Source organism: Oreochromis niloticus, linkage group LG11, assembly GCF_001858045.2.
Source record: "Oreochromis niloticus isolate F11D_XX linkage group LG11, O_niloticus_UMD_NMBU, whole genome shotgun sequence".
Lineage (NCBI taxonomy): Eukaryota > Metazoa > Chordata > Actinopteri > Cichliformes > Cichlidae > Oreochromis > Oreochromis niloticus.
This window is the reverse complement of record NC_031976.2, coordinates 38,299,558-38,318,672: the sequence shown is the minus strand read 5'-3', so window position 1 is coordinate 38,318,672 and position 19,115 is coordinate 38,299,558. Positions and strand designations below refer to the sequence as shown.

At 46.1% G+C, this 19,115-nt stretch overlaps 1 protein-coding gene across 4 annotated transcripts; it reads right to left on the bottom strand.

The window, feature by feature from the left end:
• Positions 1–6,040: 6,040 nt before the first annotated feature.
• pi4kb (phosphatidylinositol 4-kinase, catalytic, beta) lies at positions 6,041–19,073 on the bottom strand. 4 transcript variants are annotated; one of them, XM_003457583.5, is made up of 13 exons: positions 18,918–19,073; positions 15,043–15,667; positions 12,623–12,988; positions 11,479–11,523; positions 9,044–9,271; positions 8,692–8,919; positions 8,150–8,259; positions 7,826–7,930; positions 7,614–7,737; positions 7,237–7,502; positions 7,030–7,162; positions 6,785–6,905; positions 6,041–6,710 (listed from the first exon to the last, which is right to left on the bottom strand). In XM_003457583.5, exons 2-13 carry the CDS (start codon positions 15,637–15,639, stop codon positions 6,529–6,531), a joined length of 2,505 nt encoding a protein of 834 aa, XP_003457631.2. In that variant the 5' UTR covers positions 15,640–15,667; positions 18,918–19,073; the 3' UTR covers positions 6,041–6,528. The 4 variants fall into 4 exon arrangements, with proteins under 4 accessions (XP_003457631.2, XP_005462438.1, XP_005462439.1 ...); XM_005462381.4 differs by lacking the exon at positions 18,918–19,073 and adding an exon at positions 18,487–18,625; XM_005462382.4 differs by lacking the exon at positions 11,479–11,523.
• Between the last annotated feature and the right edge of the window lie 42 nt (positions 19,074–19,115).

The following is a 19,115-nucleotide window of genomic DNA, read 5'->3' as shown; positions in this document are numbered from 1 at the left end:
GGTTTTTCCACACGCTTCTTGCGACCCTGTTGACTATTTTGAATGAAACGCTTGATTGTTCGATGATCACGCTTCAGAAGCTTTGCAATTTTAAGACTGCTGCATCCCTCTGCAAGATATCTCACTATTTTTGACTTTTCTGAGCCTGTCAAGTCCTTCTTTTGACCCATTTTGCCAAAGGAAAGGAAGTTGCCTAATAATTCTGCACTCCCTGTATAAGAATGCCAAAGGTTTTAAATAGGCAGGTTCATTACTTACTGTTTATATTACCTATTTGGTACGTTACTATATTGATTTTTCATAGAGGTCGTTTGCACTTTGTGAATTCAGTTTTAAGGGATTAAGTACACCCAATTTTATGGAGTTCTACTTTTATCTGGATACTTGAAGTACAGTCAACCTTTCTATTTTGCTTTCTCACTTCCCTTTTATGTCATTCCTTAGTTCCAATGTTAACTGTGTGTCTTTAAATACTAGGGGCTTAAGAGACAGTGTTAAAAGAAAATCAATATTTTTGTTCTGTAAAAATGTAAATGCGAGCTGTATACTGCTACAAGAAACACACTCTGTGGAGGCAGATGAAAATTTTGGGTGTAGTCAGTGGGGGGAAAGAATAATTCTTTGTCATGGTACTAACAAATCAGCTGGGGTAGCCTTACTATTTAAAAACTTTCATAATAAAATTGAAACTCATAGGAAAGACAGTCTGGGCCATTGGCTAATTTGGGTGCTCAAAGTGGATAATAGCTTTTTGATCCTATGTAATGTTTATGGTTACAACAATGTAGCTCAGAACAAACTCTTATTTACTGAGATTACCAATCACCTAAAAGAACTATCTCACAAATACTCCACAAACAATCTTATATTAGGAGGAGATTTCAATATGGTTTATGACGAATGGCTTGATAGATCACCCTCTAAATTCCAATCCCATCATATAAATTCATTTTTACACAACTTCTGTCTAAATCTCAACCTAATAGATCCTTGGAGATTAGCTAACCCACTTGTTCAGTCCTTTTCATGGTTCAAGCCTGATGGTTCGGCTAAATCTCGTATCGACTTCTGGCTAATCTCAGACAGCTTAATGCAGAATAATGTAAATGTGGGTGTCTCAGCTGCGCCTTTAACCGACCACTGTGTGATACATTTCAGTGTCACTCCTCAACTTAAAAACTCTTATAATAAAGGTTACTGGAAGTTTAACTCATCCCTGCTTACCAATGAAAATTTTAGTAACGAAATACTTCAACAACTAGAACTTATTTCAACTAATGAAAACATAAGTTCTTACACAGAAAAGTGGGAATTCTTTAAGTTTAAAGTACGTCAAATCTCAATTAAACACAGTAAAATAATAGCTCATCAGAACAAGCAAAAAGAAGCTGAAATTATCAGAGAACTTAATCACATCTGCTCGAAACCCTTTTTTAATGATAATGACAAACAACATAGAAGTATTCTACAGTCTTCTTTAGACGATATTTATACTAAAAAGGCCAAAGGAGCATATCTGAGATCCCGAGCCAAGTGGATCGAGGATGGCGAAAAAAGTACAGCATATTTCTGTAGATTAGAAAAGACAAGACGAGAGAAATGTGGCTATGCACTGACCCTCAATTAATATCTAAAGAAATCTTTACCTTTTACAGTAATTTGTACTCCTCTTCATACTCTAGACCATTGGCTGAGACATTTTTTCAATCTATCAAACACCTGATTCCTAAAATTGATGAAAATTTTAAAAAGACCTGTGAGGGCAAAATTACCATTGAAGAGTTAGAGCATTAAGTGCTTTACCCAAAGATAAAGCACCAGGTTGTGATGGTTTGACCAGCAACTTTTACAAACATTTTTGGGTTCATATTAGAACCCTTGTGTTTGGAATGCTTACAGAAACATTAGAAAATGGGTCTCTCACACACTATGAAACAAGGGGTAATAACACTCACACCAAAACCTGGGAAAGATCCGACTCTTCTTGATAATTTAAGACCAATTACTCTATTAAATAATGATTATAAACTTCTAACACATATTTTTGCAAACAGGTTAAAATCAGGCATAACTCAAATTATTTCTGACTCTCAGTCTGGATTTATAAAAGGCCGCTCAATCCATAATAATATCCGCCTTATTTTGGACTTGATTGACTACAACTACCTAATTGAAAACCAAGGTTTTGTCCTATTTTTAGATTTTTACAAAGCCTTCGACATGATAGAGCATGAATTTATGTTTCAAGCCCTAGATTTGTTTGGCTTTGGGGGTAACTTCATTAATGTAATCAAATTACTGTATAGAGATACTAACAGTTCAGTGTGTCTTCCACGTGGCACCTCACAAAGATTTAGGATTTGCAGAGGAATAAAACAAGGATGTCCAATCTCGCCATTGTTGTTTATCGCAGCAACAGAAATGCTTTCCATACTGATTAAAAATGCTGAGTTTGGTAAGATATCTATCCTGGGTAAAGAGCTCTCTATCAGCCAGTTAGCCGATGATACAACTATTTTCCTAAATGACCTGAATGAAATCCCCAAAATCCTGCAGATTATTGAAACTTTCTCGAAAGCTCCAGGGTTAAAGCTGAATTTAAACAAATGTGAGATCTTACCCTTAAATGATTGTACTATTTCTAACACTTTTAATATTCCTGTTAAATCCACTGTCAAATATTTGGGTATGTATATAACCAAGAATAAGACTGATTTAGATAACCTTAATATTTGGGAGAAAATTCAAATCTGTAGAACTCATTTAAATAACTGGGCTCAGAGAGACTTATCGATTCTAGGTAGAATTTTTCTTACCAAAATGGAAAGCATCTCCAGGCTAGTATACCCTGCATATGCGATAGGAGTGCCTAAATCAGCAATCAAAGCTATTAACCAGCTAAACTTTGATTTTATATGGAAACGTAAAACCCACTATATTAGGCAAGGTAATTTAGTCAAACGTTTTGAAGATGGAGGTTTGCAAGCTATTGAATTTGACAGCTTAAATGGCACCCTAAAATAAATTGGCTTAGGTCATTTTTAAGAAGTCAAAATAACCTTTGGTTTCACATTCCAAGCAAAATATTTTCAGATCTAGGCAGAATTAATCTTTTACTTAGATGTGACTTTGACATTAAAAAAAACTCCCCATAAAGCTCTCTTCCTTTCACCAGCAAGTTTTATTATACTGGAAATTAATATACAAACATAACTATAGCAACACTCCCCTATGGAACTGTCGTTACATAAAAGTTGGTAACAAATCAATCTTTATGGAAAAATGGTACGATAAGGGCATCTGGTCAGTGATGCACTTGTTAAATGATAGAGGTAAAATTTTATTAGAAGATTTTACCGCCAATTATAATCTGCAAATAAATAACAAAGAATTTCAAAAAATTACTAAGGCTATCCCTCAAAACATTCTATGTACAGCATATAATCTTTTTCAAAACCCTGACTATAGATCCCCTGATCTCCCTGAACTGTTGGTAAATGGGCACATTACAGCTAACAGTCTAAAAAACTCCCAAATTAGGGAATTATTTACTAATGTTTTTTTCCCTTATAGATCCAATCCAAATTCCATCTCACATCTGTTCTCCGGTGATCAAAAAAAAGAGATCAGAAAAAAATTACCTAAAACTTCCCGTTCCTCCCAAAGCTAAGGAGGTCCACTACAAAATCCTCTCTGGTGTTTACCCTTCCAAAGAATTTCTCAGACGTCGCTTCGCTATTGATGATAATTGTTGCTCTTTTTGTAATGGGGTTATTGAATCAACAGAACATTTATTTTATGATTGTATATTCTGTAAAGCCCTGTGGATCGTTGTGCACTACTGGCTCCTCCCTAAGATCCCAAACTTACTTGAATTTTCTAAAAATGATATTATGTTTGGTTCTCTAAGAAAAGAAGTTTGAAAATGTTTTAAATGTAATAATTATTATGGGCAAATTCTTCATTCACAAATGTCGTTTTCTGAAAACAAAGCCGTCCTTTTTTACTTTTCACAAAGAACTCTGCCTCTTTCTCTCATCTGTAAAATTTATGGACAAAAAACAAGCTCTGGATTTGAATCATATGATTGTTGAACTAGATCTGTTAGAAAACCCCTAAGGTATAACTTATTTTATGTCTTTTAATTATCTCTCTTTTTTTGTTTATTTGTTTGCTTAATTGTTTGCTTTGATTCTGTTTGGGGTTTGTTTTTATTTTATTTATTTATTTATTTGTTGTTGTTTGTACTTCCTGTTCATTATCCTTCTTCTATATGTTGGAATTCAGCCTGTTCTGATACTATTTCATGTTGGAAAAATTGAATCTTTGTAGAGATTGCCATAATTGTTGTACATTATATTTTGTGCAAATAAAAAACAAAAAACAACAACAAAAAACCCCCCAAAAAACAAAAAAAATTCAGGGAAATGAAGGACGCATTTCAGGGCCGCATTTCGAGCAGCTTTAGAATTGGGACAGCCTTCGTCGCGCCGCGTTGACGTAATCGGCCTTAAAATGCAGCCTTTAAGGCTGCAGACCCTGAATTGGGATAGAGCCAGTGTTTGTTGTATCACAGGCTGTAGGATTCATGCTTACTCCAGGTCAGCTGGGATCAGTGAGGACGGAGGAATTTTACTGCACTCACAGAAATCCTCCTCTGGATGCCTGCAGGAAAACAGAAGGGAAGAAGATGGATTCACTTTATAGGCATGACTCGCCTTGTTTGTTTACTAAACAGGGCGAATTATTGTGATGTGTGTGTTGATCTAACCACGTGCTGTGGTTTATAAGAGACACGCAGCCACGTCACTTCAATGAAAACCAGCAGTCCCGAGGATGGAGCGCGAGAGTGTGAGCTCAGGTTCAGGTGTTCTCTCTGAAAGCAGCTGTCCCAGTTACTATGGTTACTGTGACACGTGCATCTCTGTGCACATCACCGCAGCACTCAGAGGTTAGAGCAGTGGCTCACTGTGCGCACTGCTGACAGAGAGCAGCTTCGGTCCAACAGTGACTCTGACACTCAGCGTTTCAGGTCAGAGCCACAGTTTAACAGCCGATGACGCGCTCATCCTGATAACACCTCATCCTGTGTTTGTGTGTCACAGACTTTTGTCATTGAAAGTGAATCTCTTATAAAAGCATAAGGCACAAAGCCGAACACTCTCCTGTTCACAGCTGAAAACACTCTGAGCCTCTTCAGTGAACCTGCAGCTCTGCAGACCCCAAATGCTGCTCCTCCTTTAAAACTGTCGTCACGACCTCGATCAAACAGTGGGGTTAGCGCACGCGGCGGTCATGTAAGACGTCTGTTTTGTAGTTCATTTTCTGCACATTGTAGTTTCAACATGACGTCACATGGTTACACTAGAGAAGAGCCTCAGGTCGTTCACGTCTCAGTGCAGGGGTCTCCTTCTTCCTTCAATCAAAACGTCATCGCGGTGAAGGAAGAGGTACAAACTGGTGACCTGTCCAGGTGTTAGCCCCGCCCCTCGCCCTGTATGGTTATTTTTATACTGTCTGATGGAACCACAATCGGAGCGTCCTGAATGAGCTTTGTTAACGCTGAAGGATAAACGTCGATCCCATGAAGCTGATTTGATTTTAAATCGAGCTGACAGGACGGAGCGAATCTGTGATAGATTGATCAGGTCTGCTGTGTTGGAACAGATGAAGGTTCCTGCCTCATAAAGCTGCGATCGGGCAGCAGCAACGATCGCTGATCCGACTGCAGCCTGTGGTTCCTCCAGCGTGATCAGTGATTGATCAGTGTACTGCAACAGTGGTGATGGCGTAAATGTAATCAGATTACAGATGCAGACTACCGATCTGAGCTGATAATCAATCACTGAGTCAGTCAGCTGGTTTAGGTGCAGCAGGAGAGGAGGAGTCAGAGAACACCTGGTAGCCAGCAGAAGTTCAGAATCTGTTACCGCAGCAACTCGGACTCAGAGTTGAAGTGGATCAAAAAAGCCTGAGTTTAACACTGAGTGTGTGTGTGCGCAGTTTTCACAGACCTGAAATAAAATAAAACACCTTCAAAGAAAATCTGAAACTTTTATTCCTAAAATCCAGACAACTTCCTGCTTTGATCTGAAAATCTCTCTCTGTAGCAGCTGATGTAGGAGGAAATGTGACAGGATGATGTCAGCTCGCTGTGTGCAGAAACAAACTAAAGGAAGCCATCTGATCAGATCAGAGGAGGCAGAGCTACAGGTGAACAGCGACTGGTTTTAATTGGCTCAAAGAAACTCCTTCACAGGTAAAACAGGAAACGGCGCCATTCTGCTCACAGTTCACAGGTCACAACTAAAAGTGGGCTGCTCTCTCATTGGCTCAGAGTCCGGGGAGCAACCAATAAGTCCACATATGGGGAAAAAAAAAAAAGGAAAACCAAAGAGGAAGAAGAGGAGAAACATAACGAGACAAAGAGGAAGATGAACTCCTGGAGAAGACAAGACAACAAAAAGAAACTGGAATAAAATAAAGGAGGGGGGCGGAGTCATAAGAGCTCCTCAGTCTGTGCAGCGGTCACATGATGCCGTTGGTGAGGTACTGGAAGCCATCGTAAAGTTTGGTGGTGAGCGACCTCATGGAGCCGTCCACCAGCTGATCGATGAGCAGCTGCAGCTGCTCCTCCGTCAGGCTCATGTGGAAGCGCTCCTTCAGGCCCCGCATGGTGCTTGAGCCGTGGAAGCAGGGCAGCTGGGAGCCTGGGGGCACAGAGGGGGGGGAGTTAGTGCTGCGGGGCAGGGAACCGCCACCAGGAGGAGCTGTGGCGACTCACCTTGCTGCATGATCTCCACGATCTGCAGCACGCGCTCCATGTGCTTCCTGGCTGCGATCAGGCCCTGGAGCATCAGCATCTTGTAGTAGTTAAACATGTCGCCGTCGGGCCCGCCCATCACCTGACAGACGAGACTCTGGGTTAAAAACAACCTGACATATTACACCCAGGGTTCAAACCTCCTACTAAAGCCTCCCTCAGCCCTCCTCCTCTAATAGGAAGCCCCGCCCACTCGCTGTACTCACGTCCACAAACTCTGCGGTTAGCTTGAAGGCGGACGTCTCGAAGCCGAGGTTTCTGGGCGAGCTGGACAGGATGAAGCCGAAGTCAATGTGGATGATGTGGCCTTCGGCGTCCAGCAGGATGTTCCCGTTGTGCCTGCGAGGAAGGAGGAGCAAATTTAGCACGGCGCTCGGGCAGCGTGCACAGGCGCGAAGATGTCACGGACTCACCTGTCTTTGACCTGCAGCAGGTAGCAGATGAGGCTGTAGCCGGCGCAGCTCTGCACGAAGTTCCTCTGCGCCGTGAGGAAGGCCTCGGTGGTGGGTGCGCCGTGCTCCTGCAGGAAGTAGTCGAGCAGCGACAGCTGACTCTGCTTCTTCACCTGGTGCAGTGACACGGCGTTCACCACGGGCTCGATCATGCCGCTGTCCGCCGACAGCACCAGGATCTTATATGGCTTGATCCACAGCGGCACGCGCTCCTGCTCCCAGATCGACTGCACGTGCCGTCCACAGCGCCGTCACATGACACAGAGAGGAGATGATGAGAAAACAAAGGGCGGAGGGACAGGTGTGAGGTCATGTGACGTGTGATGTTGTGGTGTTACCTGCAGCTGCCGCAGCACCTGGAAGGCGAGCAGCTCCTGCCGCAGGTCGTCTCCACATTTTACGATGACAGACAGGAGCCTCCAGGTGGGCAGGTGTCCGTACGGAGAGCCCTCCCTGATCCTCCTGTAGGAGATGCACGGGGGAGTCATCGTCACCAACGCCATCATCAGAGCACACCGCATGCGCTCAGTAAACCTTAGGACACACCCACCTGACTTTCTCCTCCCACGGCTCCTTCAACGCCACCGCCGACGGGTCCTCGGGGTCCCGTTTGAAGGTGGTTGGGGCCTGAGCGAGCTGCTCTGAGAGACGCCGCCTGAAACACACACACACACACACAGATACACACACCATCATTCCTGCAGCTGTACTAACTCAGTGCGCTGCGTCTCACCTGTTGCAGGTAAACTGAGGGAAACAAATATTTCTCTTCTCACACAGGAAGTGAGACTTGCTTCATACGTTCATCAGTACTAATACTGCACTCTCAGTGTACTCTGTATACTGTAAGTGTGAGTACTGCGTGTACTCTGACCTGATGTCTCCGGCGGCGATGAACACGGGCTCTTTGCTCTCCAGGCTGGTGATGCTGTCCACCGAGAACTGGCTGATGTTATCACAGCTGTTGGTGTGAGTCTCCGGGAGCTGCAGGGGGAGGAGCGGGGGGAGGAAGTAGGAGTGGTCAGTGTCTCAATGAGGAAGGAACCTTTGGCTGATCAGCTGATTGATTTCTGAGTATTGGGATCAATACTGCGGCTGAAGAAGACGAGGGCGAGAACCTCCGCACGCCGTCCTAGAAAGGTGACGGCCATCTTTATTACCGTTGTGTGTGGCGTGCAGCGGCGTGCTCTGACTCGGGCTGCCTTTTCGTTTACTAAACAGACGTCAGACATGTTTGCTAACGTGTGAGCGGCATTTGTGTTTTTCACTGATCATTAATGAAGCTGTAGCATGATGGCGTCTGAGGTCAAAGGTTAAATAACAGGTAACGGTGCCATTGCACAGATCTCACCTCCATCTGCGTCACAGCGTGTTCTGGAACCATCTGACTACCGGGCTATGACATCACATGCTCACCTCCACCTGCAGCTCTCCAATGTCGTCCACGGACCACGCCTCGTCGTCGTTGTCGTAGTTCGGGACGACCGAGAAGCTGCCGGCTCGCTGTTCCGGCGTCATGCCACAGTCCGGCAGGTTCTCCACGGAGCGTGTGCTCCTGATCCGGTTCTCTGGGATCCGGATGGGAACGCTGGACGTCTCAAAGTTCTCACACTCCAGAACCTCCACATAGATCAGGTACGGCGCCTGAGGGGAGGATATAGGTCACATGACTGATGAGGTCACGGGTAACAGGACGTTATCTGACAGGCGTTTCACTCGGGCTGCTGACGGCGGTCATCCTCCTGCGGGCAGCGCCGTGAACTCTCACCTTGTCTTTAGAGTTGAGCACCACGGCCTGAGTGTGCGGCACTCGCACCACATGGTGGTCGAAGGCGGAGGTCGGCAGCCACACGCGGGCCGGCAGCTTGTGGTTGAGCAGCGACAACTCGGAGATCAGGCGCTGCGTCTTCTGCTCTTTGGTGGGCAGCGTGGCGAGACGCTTCCCAATGCCCATCAGAGACTTGATGAACTCCCTCTGAGGGGCCAGGCGCACCGGCTGCAGGCGAGACACACACAGTCAGAGGGCGAGGGGGAGGGGCTTACGGCTCTGCCTGTCACAGCAGACCAACTCAGAGCGAGAAAGCGAGAGAGAGAGGTGAAGGTTTGATGTTTGTGTGTCAGGTTCAGATAAAGCGAGCGAGCTCAAACATGAGGGCAGAGGTCACAATCACCTGACCCCGCCTCAAGTGTTCAGTCTGCTCGCTGAAGTGAACAGTCTCGGATTTTTAGGGCACTTTTATTTTAACGGAGACACAAAATTTACCAACAAAATCCAGAAAAACACACAAAAGTTACAAACTGATCCTTACAACCAGCCCGCCTCCCACAGGTGACAGTCGGTCACATGATCGCAGGCTGAAGGGGACACGAGACCATCGCTGGGAGGAGCCTGTTAATGATCTGAAGGCAGCTGGGACTGAAGTCTTTTAAAGGCTGCCTGAAGTTTGTAGTCTGAATATTTGGGTAAGGCCTGGGAGAACGTTCTTTGGAGCCAAAGCTCTTTGGCACCAACTCAACCCAAAGAGCATGACCCAGTAAAGACCGTCCCCACAGTCAGGCACGGAGGGGGAAACACTGTGAGCCGATGGATGGGACCACACACGGGAAAACTTCAGACCAGAGCGCGGCTGTAGAAAGGTCCCAAAACAAAGCAGTGGCTAAGAAAGAAACACATCAGGGTCACGCGGTGTTCGAGCTGCCGACCTCCGCCCTGCAGGAACTCTGTAGAGGGAGCTGAAACTCCAACAAACCTGAAGGATCTACAGAGTTTCTGCAGAGAGGAGCCCAGAATCCTCCGGAGATATGAGCCAGCTGACCAACTAGAAGAAACACCTCACAGCTGAAGCGAGGCGTTCTCCACCGAGGACGGATGCGTGTGTTTACGTTCTGTCTCTCCGTTAGGGCTGCCACGATTAGTCGACTAGTCACGATTTAATAGTCGACGCGTCGTTTGAAGCTTTGTAAGATCCCAAAAGACGCAGGAATAAGTAGTAGTATTTAAGAGTGTAATAACGGACTGAAACAGAAGATGGCAGCACTGCATGTGTAAGGATGCCAGCTGCCGTTAAACCCCGAAGAAGAAGAAGCGGTGTCCCAGAATTCATAGCGCGGCCCAGCGCAGTTGTCAACAATGGCGGCAGCTAGTTAGTTTTAATATTACTCTTATTATTTTGGGGGGGTCACAAAATAAAGTTTAACATATTTTCAGGCGAGAATGTAGCTGTTTAACCTCAAATATCTGCTCAGTTTATCAAGACACCACGTATTTTCAAAAGCACTCCGACGTTTTCAGAGACGTCTGTTACCCACCAGCTCGATAGTTAGCCAGGGTTCAAGGCTCACTAGAGCCTGTGAGAACAACGGACTCCCGGCAAATCGTTTTCAAACCCACCGCTGTCTTTCTCTACTCAGGTTAAACATGTAATATAAGTCACTTAGATAACTTAAAAATGTTATTGTTTGGCTTTTTTTAGTATTTTATTTGTTCCTGAGTAAATTGGTTTGGCTGAGAAAAGTTATAGGTTTTACACAGCTGAATAAACGTCAAGCAGACAACTGATTATCAGAAGTGTGAGATGCTCGAGAATATACTCTGGTGTCCTGTTATATTTTAGATAGCAAGGAGCAGACGGCTGAGTTTATTAAACTCCACCGAAACAATCTGCAAATGTCATTAAAATTTAATAAACTATCATCTTGTCTTTATTTTTAGTTAGCACATACCTTAAACACTTAAAGCTGTAAGCTAATGATAGTTATATAAGAGCAGATGCATGCTGGTGCAATAAACTGTACGTTTTACGTTCAATGGATGCCTGATCTGATTAGTCGACTAATCGCAGAAATAATCGGTGACTAGTCGACTATCAAAATAATCGTTTGTGGCAGCCCTACTCTCCGTTAACATCAAAGTTCCATAAAAATCTCAGACTGTTCACATCTGTGAGCAAACCTTTTCTGTATCCGAGTATCAGTGTATCCGAGTACTGGCGGTGAGTGGAGACAAACCTGACACACAAACAGAGGAATCACGAGGACGATCAGATCCTGATTGGAGTACAGCCCGAGTCCGCAGACGTGACGCTCACGTGTTTCATTGCTTGAGCACACGTCTGTGGACTGAACCAGAACCAGAGTAGGAGCCCACACACTTCATTTCCCACAATGCACCTGTAGCTCAGAACAGGAAGCAGCTGAACTTACGGGACGTGAATCGAACTCCAGACTGTCGGAGCTGGAGCTGCAGTCCTGAGGGTCAGAGGACGGGAGGTCAGAGTCAGACAGGCTGAGAGGCATGTACAGGTGTGCTCGCTCTAAGCTCACCTGTCCTGCAGGTTTAACCTTCAGCGGCCTGATGCGTTATAGTCCCGCCTTCAGAAATCAGCGCTGCCTGGGCCCGTGACGAGCCTTTATCACTTCACACGTGCAAACTACAACCTGAGCTCAGCTGGTGTTAAACGCCTGTGGCTGCCTCACCGTTACAGTAAAAGTGGGCGGAGACAGCATCAGTGCCGCCGCTGGTGTCTAACATGTGCAGACTTACCACCCAAACATTTGAGGCCGTCGTTTGATTTTCAGGTGTTAACGAGCGTGCTCTCTCCTTTCATCAGCTGATTTATTTCTGTCTGCAGGTTTCCTGAGCTCATGCTGTGAGGACACACTGCAGGCTGCATTGATCTCACAAGCTGCCACGTTTCCACGGGTCTGTTCAGTGCTCATCACTGCGAGGCGGTTTTGGTTGTGATCTGTTCTTATATAAATGAAGCTGAATTGAATTGATCGGATGTTTGTTTGTTTGGATGATTCCAGATGTTTCACATTGATTGGCTCCAGGTCCTCGGCCACATGGAGCCCTGGTCTCTAATCTGCTCATTGATTGGCCGATGATGGAGTGCTTCCTGTTTGTTGAAACTGTCCCTTTAACCTCCTAGGACCTGGGTCCACATCTGTGGACATTTTGGGTTGTCTAGACCACAAAACTACATTTTGCTCTCAGAGGGTCTGATATCCTCTTCATCAGGTAAAAAGAACCTTCTTTGTTTCTACATTCGTTGGGTCCCAATCAGCCCAAATAGCAAAGACAGATTAAACATGCACGCCATGAAAGAGTTTGGCTCTTAGGAGGTTAAAAGCTGAAATTTGTTTGAACGAATGAACTCTGACCTGCAGACACCTCCCACAGGGCATGATCACCTGACTCGTTTCACTTCAATACCTGATCAAAAACATGGTAAAAGCGGATCGATGGATAAAGAACCACCAGCTGCAGCGAGTGATTGGCAGCCAGCGGTGTTCTGGGAAAACCCCCTTGGTGGGTAAACTGCACCCTCCAAGGGCGGGCTGTTACCTCGTCCTGGCTGGTTTCCACCTTCGGATTGCTCGCCGTCCTCTTCAGGTTGCTGCTCAGACTGATGCTGACCGTGGCGTCCGACTTGGAGCGCTGATGCGTCCTCTTTGTGGGCGACAGGCTGTGATCTCCTCCCAGGGGCCCGGGACCCACGGTGGGGGGCGCTGCGGGACAGAACGGCGTCAGGGCGAGGGGGTCCCTGCGGACCCGCGGCCCAGCGGGCTTCAGTTCGTCGGACAGGATAAGCTTCCTCAGTTTGGTTCCCCGGGAGTGGCGCTGCGTGGAAATGTGCATGTCGGACGAGTAGGCACCAAGCAACCAGGCGCACCGCAGGCTGAAGGAGATGCTCTGCCTGCAGCGATGCACCTGCAGGACACAGGAAGCAGTCAGCTGATCAACCTTTGACCCCTGCTCAGACTACGTGTTCAGACAAAACGGCAAGTTTCACCTCGGAGTTCAGATTTAAAGATTTACTTTTCTGGTCTGTCTGCCTAGAGCGAATCACATGGCAGAACTCTGCGCCACCTCCATTTTTGACTGCAGGTGATCAGCTGTAACGACTATTTCCTCCCTTCATGGACGTGGACCTGCCTCTGTCCATAGGTGAAATGCCATGTTTGGTCTGAACACGTTGCATGGTTTCCTCCACGCAGGAATATAGAATCTATTGACAGCATTGATAACGCGAGTGATCACTAATGTGAGTTACAGTTCAGGTTCTGATCCACAGTCAGAGCATCACCTGGCCATCGGCGCACAGCCTGAACGCCTCCACGCTGTGGGGCACCTCAGGTCTACCAAAACTGACACGAAAACAAGTCATCTCACGTAATCTAAAGTACAGGCAACCTCAGGTACAGGTAACCTCACTTAATCTAAGGTACAAGTAATCTAAGGTACAGGTAATTTAAGGTACAGTAACCTAGGGCTGCTCAATTAATCGAATTTTGATCTAGATTACGATCTGGGCTTTCAACGATCATTAAAAATGACTGAGCCGATTATTAGCACCTCCCTCGTGCTTTACTCTCGCGCTGCTCCGTGTGGCAAATCGAGCGCACCTCTCTGCATTTCAAACACGCGTCACAACAATTAAGAGGACCCGAGGGAAGCTCGGAAAGCTAAGCAGAAGTTATTTGGAGAGGAGAGGATAATGGCTGCTGAAGAAAGAATGCCGTTGGTCGAAAAGAGAGGTAAACCGACTTCAGTGGTGTGGGAACATTATGGGTTCGCGGAGTCAGACGTGGATCAAGTAGACATAGTGTGGAAACTTTGCCACGGTGTCGTAGCTGCACCGCAGAGCAACACTACAGATTTATTCAATCATTTGAAGACCGCTCACAAAGTGACGATCAAACAGGAACATAGAGAAAAACTCTTGACAACACCTGCTTCATCCTCACAGACCTCCATTCACGCTACCCTGTACAACGCGACTAAATATCCCACCAGCTCCCAGAGACACAAGGAGATAACAAACGCGGTAACGTTTCCCTCGCCAAAGACCACTGCTCACTTAACACAGTGAACAACCAGTATTATGCAGGATTTTGAAGTTCACTAAACATAGATGTTTACATTTTTCATTTATTTTTTATATTGCAAACATTTGCACTGTTATCAGTATTTGCACACTATTTTATATTATTTTTTGACAATCTTTAAAGCCATTATTCAATACATTGTTATTGTTAAATAAATATCGTCAAATAATCGAGATCTCAATTTCAGTGAAAATAATCGTGATTATCATTTTTGCCATAATCGAGCAGCCCTACAGTAACCTAAGGTACAAGTAATCACGTAATCTAAGGCAGCGGTCCCCAACCCTTGGGCCTCGGACCAGTAACGGTCCGTGAGTCGTTTGGTAACGGCCCGCGAGAGTTGAGGCTCAGGTGTGAAATGTGTGGTTTTCAGGGTTTTTATCAGTTTTCAGCGTTATTTTGTTATGGTTTTTATCGTTAACTCTGTTTTCCTGGGTCTTTTCACGTGTGTTATGAATAAATCTTCTTTTTTTCAGTACTGGTACTAGTTTTATTTTGTTGTATTTATCCGCGACACCTTAAAGGCCGGTCCGTGAAAATATTGTCGGGCATAAACCGGTCTGTGAGGCAAAAAAGGTTGGGGACCGCTGATCTAAGGCACAGGTAATCTAAGGCACAGGTAATCTAAGGCACATGTAATCTAAGGCACAGGTAATCTAAAGTACAGGTAATCTAAAGTACAGCACTCGGTCTGTCCAGCAGTGCTCACTGCACTTGGAAAACTGGCAGCTCTGAGTTTAGGAGAAGATTTGGTCAACGCCACACCCCACCTGATGGTCACCTGACTTAGTAGGAGACGTTCAGAGAACCTTAGAAACCAAACGACACCGTTACCATCCACCAACAAATGGCCCCATAATGCCTGGCCACACCCACCACATAGGGTTTGATGGCATCGCCGACGTCCTCGTCCATGTGGATGTACATGTTGAGCAGCTGCGGCAGGTAGAAGTCGACCTCCTCGTGCGGGAAGCTGAACAGGCGGTTACCGATGTAGGCCTGCACGCCAGGCTCCTTCGAGTTGTGCAGGTAGGAGATCGCCATGGAGACGTCGAACAGCTTGGACTCGAACAGGCGCAGCAGCCACGACTGTTTGGAGGGGTTGTGTCTCTGCCGCCGACGCGCGCTCTTCACCGTGCCCGGCGCCGGGCCCTCAGGGTCAGACGGCGGCGCATCTGGTCCCGCCTCGCTCTGCGTTAAGGCGCTGTCAGAATCCACCTGTCGCAGCTTCACCTTCTGCAGCACTTCCTGACACGCCCGCTGGGCTACCTCGGCATCAATCACCAGGCTGAGCTCAGCCACTCCCTCGCTGATAACGCCCAGGGGAGGGGTAGTGGCCTGTGGGGGGCCGCATGACGAGGACGGCGTGGAGGGAAGAGACAGCGAAGGCGAGGAGGAGATGGAGATGGAGGGGGAGGGACTGTTCTGATCCGAGTGGGCGGGGGAAAGATCCAGCTCAGCGTCCTCCATCATGGCTGCCAGTTAGCTCCACCCTCTGGCACTGAAAGAGAGAGAGGTCAAAGGTCAGACTGTGTGTTGTCAGATCAGCTGACTGGTCAATGAGTCAGCGGCGAGGGGGCGTTGTGTGGCGAGCTAGGCACCGGGTCACGGAAATGACGGCATGTTCACAACCATCAGACAAGCAGCTAACAAACAACTGATCAATCTGCTGATCAATCATGCATTACGAAACAGGAAGTAGCGGGTGCTAATGTGCAGATCTTTGTTTTTCAGGGTCAGAGTAAAACAGATATTATTGATTTCTTGTATCGATCAGAGAAATCCCAATCAGGATTGTGATCAATCAATCACCGCTCTGCTGATCAGCAAAGACATAACAAACCTTTCTCTGAACAGGAGGAACTATTTTATGTCTATGTCTACACTCTCCGACCACAGGAAGCGTGCAGCTCGCTCACGTCACAGCTGAGGAGAGAGACTGTCGGAAACCGTTACAGGTGAGAGCGCACCTGAGCAGGTCTCTGAGCTTCAGCCATATCAAATAATCAGTTATTGATCAGAGAGACTGCCCTCTATAAAACAAGCTCCGTCACACAGCAGGTGTGATGCTTCAATCTGGATTAAATCTGGGGTGGGTGTGGTTCGTGTTCCTGATTCCTGGGAGGTGCACTCCTCACATCATCAATAAATAAGGCCAGGCATTCATATGAGGGGCGGAGTCTGCATGTGACCAATCATTAACAGGTGAACAGGTGATTTTACAGAGAAGAAATATACAAGAGCAGAGTGAGTCACCGGGGCCCTGTTTCAGAAAGCCGGTTTAGAAAACTCAGAGTTAAAAATGATACTCAGGGTTGAGTAACCCCGAACTGTCCAACTCGGAATATTCGGTTTCAGAAAGGCTGATAACAATTAGTTCAATCAACGCGGAGTTGCTTTAACCCCAAGTTAAGCGCACGCACGAGGATACATAAAGCCCTGATTAGTGGAGCACAGATTAAGCGAGTCACCATGGAGACGGAGGGAAAGAAGGCGCGGTCAATGTATTTTACAGCGCTTGAGGCCGAAATTCTGATGGCAGCATATGCCGATAACATGCAAATTTTGCGGAAAAAAGTAACACAGCCTCAGCTGCAAAAGAAAGGGAGCATGCATGGCAAAACATAGCCGACAGAGTCAATGCGTGAGTGTTAATTTAAACATTGATCTAGGGATTTCCACCCATTTAACACGTTATTTTATTATATTTCTTTTTATTTTTTATTTTATACATTTTATTTTGTGATGTGATGTGAGCGCAGGTGCAACCCAACAGGCCCCAAACGTTCCTGGCAGCAAGTAAAAATGAAATATAAAAATATAGTCCAAACAGGTAAGGTGTAATTGTATTATGAGCCATAGTGCTTGGTCTGTTTGTCCTATGTAAATCAATTGCAGTTAGAGGCTACATTAATTTTCTTTCTGTAAGCACTTGAAATTATCTGAGCACATTACAAGTACATATTTGCTTACTCTGTATGCTCAAATGTGACCCGTTATAGCCAACAGAAAAACAGGTGGGGGTCCTCCACCACCACCACTCACAGAGGCTGAGCAGTTGGCCCTCAGCCAAAACAGTGGGCGCCCTGTGGCTGAAGGCATCTCTGCGGGGACATCCTCTGAGTCAATAACCCCACAAGACACAAGTGCCTACATAAGAGGTAAATTCAAAATAATACATGATGTGCATACATCCTTTCTTCACAGTCACCTTTGCAGTGCTACTCATTCATTTGATAAACTCTTTACCATAATGAAATAATGTGTTAGTTTGAAATGCTACAGGGAACTATGTACCTGTACATTAATGCTGTGTGCTTCCTGTTCACATAGTCTCCTTCATTTACTGAAGGAGCAATATTGGAATGTGAGTGCCATCTATACAGCCAATCACGCCTGGGAACCCTGAAAATAAATGTAAAATTTAAGTAGTAGTTCAAGTATCACCACATCATGAATTAAGTTTTGTTCATCCTGATACCTGCAATTTTGTGGAATCCCTCTTTGATAAATCGTGTGGGTCTATGACCGGGGAACACCACAAATGAGTACAGGAGACGTTTCAGTGCAACTGTAACATTCCTGACTGCCCGACAGACGGTAGCCTTGGAAACGTGCTCAGCGTCACCAATATTATACAGAAAGCTCCCGTTTGCAAAAAACCGAAGTGCAATACAAATAATATGCACAGAACTGAGAGAATGTCCGCGATGTGTCACATGAGCAATATAAGGCCTGAGGATGTTATTCAAATAAATTATAGATTGTGCTGAAAAACGGTAACGTTCACACAGAAAATCATCAGGAAATGATAAAATGTCCAAACGCGCTCTAATCACTCTCTCCCGGCAGAGAGCTCTGCGGAGAATTTGGGCTTCAACATCTACTGGCTCTTCAAGGAAGGGGCACGCCATGTCTGACACTTCCTACAGTCAGGTTTCCGACAAAGAGGCGGAGAAAGTCAGGGTTAGTTGAAGTAAACCTGCTAGGGGGCAGGTTAGCTTCACGGAGTGTGTCGTCATAGTAACGCACTCAGAATTAATCTAAACTTGCTTTGTGAAACCGAAAACCCAGAGTTTTCATTAACTCAGGGTATACTTACTCAGAGTTTGCACTAAACCGGCTTTCTGAAACAGGGCCCTGGACAGGTGTGTGTGTGTGTGTGTGTGTGTGTGTGTGTGTGTGTGTAAGGTTGACAACCCCTGCCTGGTCAGTTTCATAACCACGCCCCTGTGACTGATGACGTCAGGGGCCTGATAGGGGCAACCTGAGTGAGCTGAACTGGTTTCAAGTCAGGTGAGACACCTTCAAAACACCCACACGTTGATCTTTGTAGCTCCACCTCAGACCACTTCAGCTGTACAGGCGTTACCTCCCAGGGGTCAGAGGTCATCGGGACCAGAAATCAGCTGTTAGCCTGGCATTAAACTAACAGGCCGTTTGACGGCTGACCGTCAGCTGTCCCAGTGACCCTATTCCAGCTCTGACGTCGCTGTCCCCCATATTTGCTTTGGTCCTGACTCTCAGTCAGCTGACCGTCACCGGGCCGTTAGTCAGCTGACCGAGCGGCGGCTCTGCTAGCTGCAGCCTGTTAGCCTAGCTTAGCTTAGCATTAGCAGGCCAACTGTTGCTGCCTGCGCGCAGTCCCTTTTAAAGCTTGGTGCTAAACTAACATTAGCAGCGGTGCGGGGACAGGTGAGCCCAGCCGGTGTGCTAACATGTCCAGGTGTTCCCAAGTAAGCCATTTTTACCTGGTGATGGCTCAGTGCGCGTGAAATTATGTTTTAAGTCCAGCTCGGATCCATTGATTGCGTCCGGCCATCGTCTCAGCCGCTGCTGCTCTTCTTCTTCTGCGCTCCTCGGTTCTGTGGAGATCACCGTGTCTGAGCAGTGCCCCCTGTGGCGGTGAGCGGTCATTGCAGCGCCTCAAACCATCACAGAAATCTCCC

Bases quoted from the DNA above. Each gene is read 5' to 3' on its own strand.
- pi4kb (XM_003457583.5), bottom strand. From the start codon at position 15,639: ATGATGGAGGACGCTGAGCTGGATCTTTCCCCCGCCCACTCGGATCAG. The intron at 9,272-11,478 runs GTAAGTTCAGCT...TCTCGCCTGCAG, and splicing joins TGGAGTTCGATTCACGTCCC to CCGGTGCGCCTGGCCCCTCA. The intron at 6,906-7,029 runs GTGAGTACAGCG...CTCGTCTGTCAG, and splicing joins TAACCGCAGAGTTTGTGGAC to GTGATGGGCGGGCCCGACGG.